The sequence below is a fragment of the Myotis brandtii genome, unplaced genomic scaffold (assembly GCF_000412655.1).
Source record: "Myotis brandtii unplaced genomic scaffold, ASM41265v1 scaffold382, whole genome shotgun sequence".
NCBI classification, from domain to species: domain Eukaryota; kingdom Metazoa; phylum Chordata; class Mammalia; order Chiroptera; family Vespertilionidae; genus Myotis; species Myotis brandtii.
The window spans coordinates 73058-77413 of record NW_005364671.1 but is presented as its reverse complement, the minus strand read 5'-3'; the positions used below and the strand labels follow the sequence as shown (position 1 = coordinate 77413).

General features: G+C 47.1%; 1 protein-coding gene across 1 annotated transcript in view; it reads left to right on the top strand.

Moving 5' to 3' along the window:
- Positions 1-6: 6 nt before the first annotated feature.
- The window catches only part of FAM159A (family with sequence similarity 159, member A), a 17689-nt gene continuing 13339 nt past the window's right edge, over positions 7-4356 (top strand). Inside the window, exon 1 of the mRNA XM_005872522.2 lies at positions 7-93. Coding sequence (XP_005872584.2) covers positions 80-93 — 14 coding nt within the window. The 5' untranslated portion in view covers positions 7-79. The remainder of the gene's footprint in view (positions 94-4356) is intronic.

Sequence of the window (4356 nt, the reverse complement as noted above, 5' to 3'; positions counted from 1 at the left end):
CGTCTTCTGCTGCGGCTTCCGCGACCACAAGTACTGCTGCGACGACCCGCACAGCTTCTTCCCCTACGAGCACAGCTACATGTGGTGGCTCAGGTACTGGCCCTGGCCCTCACCCCACCGAGCACCCCAATCTAGTTTGAGCCCTCTCTTCCCATCTCAGCCAGGCTGCGTAGTCAACCCTCAGTGCTCATCCAAGTGCCCATCCCAATATCGGCGCCACCCCCCGCGGGCCCAATTTTAGCGTTTGCCCTCATCCATCACCAACCCGACTCCCTCTGCAACCTCTTCTCAGCTCCATTCCCCCATCCTGATCCTGATCCGCACCATTATTCAAATCAAAGCTTGAACCTCACCCCAACTCCACCCAGGAAAACCTTCAGTTTAAACCCTCTCCAAGCGTCATCCACCACCACCCTCAACCCAACCCCAAATTACATACCAACCCTCTCCCCAACAGCAAACCCCCATCTTCCAATGTTCACAGGAAACACAAACTCCACCCTCATTCAAGTACCCACCAGGGTCTCCTTCCTAAGATCAACATCAACCTCATCCCTGACTTTACTCCTCAATACCCATCTATCCACCAGCTCAACCTGCCCCTAATTCCCCCTGCAATCCCACCGCAGCTTTTCCTTCCCCACCCTGATTCCAAACATTATATAGACCTACATCCAAACCTCACCTTCAAGCCTTACTCCTCACCTGAGGCTACAGGCCAACTCAACCCCAGCCTCAGCCCAGCCTCAACTCTTTTCTTCCCCCTGCCATTCAGTCATTCTTTCAGCCACCTCCTGCTGAGCACGGCTTTTCTAGGCCCTGTGCTCAGTGCTGGGGGTGTACTCCCCTCCTGAGCTAAGACAGAAGACCCAGGGATCGAGGCCGCCTTCAAGTTCATCATGAGACCATGGCATAATGCTACCGCAGAAGCCCGCTCAGGCTGTGCCATAGCAGTGTGATTGGCTGAAGATCCACACACAGGGCCGCAGTTTCCTCACTAGTTCAGGGACGGGATTAGTTAGGCCGTTGCTGATATTCCTGGAACTTCAGTGTGGGGCTGAGAGAGCCATTGGTCTCAATCTCTCTCCATCTCCAAAGGCCTCACCCAGAAAGTAAGACTTGACCCCAAACTTGCTCTGGGAAATAGGCATCAGCGGAAATGGAGTGGGCTAACTCAGTAGACAGTGATTTTCCTGTCCCTGGAGGTAGTTCACCAGCGGCTGCATGCCCTCTGAGTGGACGGCCTGCCACTCAAACTTCTCTGAGCCTTTGTCTTTTCATCTATCAAATGGGAAGGATGATAAATCATTGCCCTGATTTCCTACTAGGGCAAGAACCAAATGAAATAAAGAGGTGAAAACCAACCTGGCATATGCCACTGACAATTAGAGTTATTATTATTGCTTTTTCTAAACAGCTCAAACCATAATTCGAAAGGACTTTCAGATAGCTAGTTTTTCCGTTCCTGCACATTCAGCTGCTCTCTGTAACCCAGAGAAGTATATTAATTTATTTTCTGTTCATCCATATTTTCATTCATTTATTATAGCCTTTGCTTTATGTCAGGTGCTATGCTATGCACTGGGGACACAAAAATCAATTATTCCCTGCCCCTCAGGAGCTTACAGTCCATTCAGAGAGATAAGACATGTACCTAACGTGTAACAATGGAGTCTTTGTTTAAAACTCACTGTGTACTTAGCCCTGAAGTGGGTGCTGAAGTACCTGTATAATAGTACTTACTTCCCTTTGAAGTATAGAGACAATGTGGAGCTTTTGGAGTGGTTAGAACCCAGTCCAAACCTCGGCTCTGTCACTTACTAGTAATAGCTATGTGAATTCAGGCAAACTATCTCCGAGCCTCTTTTTCATCTCTGAAATGGTAATAGTGATACCTGTCCTATGGAATCGTTGTGAGGATTAAGTGAAGTATGCATGTGAAAGTGACTAGGATGTATTGTAGATGCGCAATAAATGCGAGTTCCCTTTCCCATGCTCATAAGTGGGGAAAGGGAAACTTGGAATATGAAAGTGAATTGTTCAAGATCTTCTAGCAATGTCACAGCAGACTGAGATTTAAAGAACATTACCTAGGACCATCCAAGGCTAGATGCATTCACACATTTGCAACCTGGCACATTTTCTCTCCATTTTACAGATGAGAAAACTTGAAAGCCATGAGGTTACTATCAGGGAGTGCCACAAGCCTGTCCGGCTCCAAGTCCAGGCTTGTCCTGCTGCACAACTGTCTAAATGTAGCCTGGCTGTCTTACAACCTGCTCTACTCAGATCACTTGAAAAAATACTCATGACCCTTCACTGTCTTCTGAGCACTGTGCTAGCCCTTGGGAACAGAGAGATGAGTAAGCTCTCTGCTCCCAGCCAGAACCCCAATCCTCTACTACCAACCCTTTTCCCTATACACCCCTGTGTCCCTCCAGTTGCCTTGGACCCTCAATAGAACACTTTAGTGGCTTAGACAACCAGGTAATGGGTGTAATGGGGTAAGTTCTGAGGTCACATCACATGTTAGTGTGCTCCCATCTTATGACCCCAAGGGCAGCTGAACGGTTCTAGCTTGCAGGGCTGACTCTTCCTCAGTTTGAAATAAAGTGGTTCATAAACACCACAGGCTATTGCAAAGTGGAGGAGGAAAACTGAAGGTCCTCAGGACATCTGGGTGATCAGTGTACCCCAAACCCTGAAAACTCTACTGGCATGCTCCTATCAGTTCCCTGCCATTGCAGTGTAGAGACCTTATTTTGCTCTGGACTCTACTTGACCCTTTTCATGAAAGCTGGCCCTTAAAAACATAAATCTTCAGGTAAATACTGTTTCCTTCAATAGACCTCAAGGAGAATGAGAATTGCTGTCTTTAAAACCCTGTCTCAAGAAGTGAAGACTCAAAAAGAAAAAGGAAAGGGGAGGGAAGAAGAGGAGGAGGAGGAAGAAAAGGTTCCCTGTGGATAAGCAGCTGGCGTTATAACTATCTGGTCCACTTTCCAATCACCCTGTTATTATTTTTTTTTTTAATTAGGATGTGAGACAAAGGCAGTGGCCTTGCTGGAGGGCAGAATTAGTGGTCAGGCACTGTCTTATTTAACCTTATGAACACATGGTGAGATAGGAACCTTTACAGATGAAGAAAATGAAGATCAAGAGATTAAGGATTTTTCAGCTTATATGTGACAGAACCAAGGCTCAAAATTAGACTTGCCTGACTCAAAAACCATAACAAATGTTAGACTGACCCTCCAATGTTTTTCTAGGGGATCACAGTAGGTTATCTATATTTCAGAGTCATAAATCTGTGAAACCATAGTCATAAATCTGTGAAATTGAATTGAAGAGCTAGCAGCTGTTCAATTTCTCACCCAGGGCAGGAATCTCTAACTTCATTGAAAGGTGTCCTCATCCAGGTGTTCTGTGTAAATCTGTCCAATCATAGGGAATTTACCCCTCTCGAGGCAATACATGGGACAACTCTGACCATTTAAAGTTCATCTTGTGCTAGGCACAGATTTCCCTCCTTAGAGCTTCTCCTGCTCTGTCCCAGCTCTGTACTTGGGGGCTGGTTCCTCTGTCCCCAGACAGACCATCAGAAACAGTGCCCACCTCCTGACTAACCACTGATCTGGGATATACCCCCCCTCAGCTCTCTCACCCACTTTTTGTTGTTGTTAATCCTTACAGTGATTTTTTTTTCTAAAAATATATTTTATTGATTTTTTTTACAGAGAGGAAGGGAGAGGAATAGAGAGTTAGAAACATCGATGAGAGAGAAACATCGATCAGCTGCCTCCTGCACACCTCCCCCTGGGGATGTGCCCACAACCAAGGTACATGCCCTTGACTGGAATCGAACCTGGGACCTTTCAGTCTGCAGGCTGATGCTCTATCCACTGAGCAAAACCAGATAGGGCCTTATAGTGATTTTTAGAGAGAGTGGAAAGGAGAGAGAGAGAGACAGAGGGGAACATCAATATGAGAGAAACTCATTGATTGGTTGCCTCCTGCACACACCCTGACCAGGGCCAGAGAACCTGCAACTGAGGTACATGCCCTTGACTGGAATCAAATTCAGGGCCCTTCAGTCCAGGCCGACGCTCTATCCACTGAGACAAACAGGCTAAGGCTCACCCACTCTTCAAAGGACCCTACTTTTAGAGGGCCCTTTCCATTCAGGTGGCCATAGATGTCCCTTGTAAAAGGTGGGATCCCAACTTGTGCACAAGTCTCCAGCTAAGAGCATTATAAACTACTAGAGGTCTGTTGCACGAAAAGATTCGTGCAATACACCTTCCCTCCCCCTGGCTGCCGGCACCGGTTTTCCTCCGGCACCTGGGACCCAGGCCT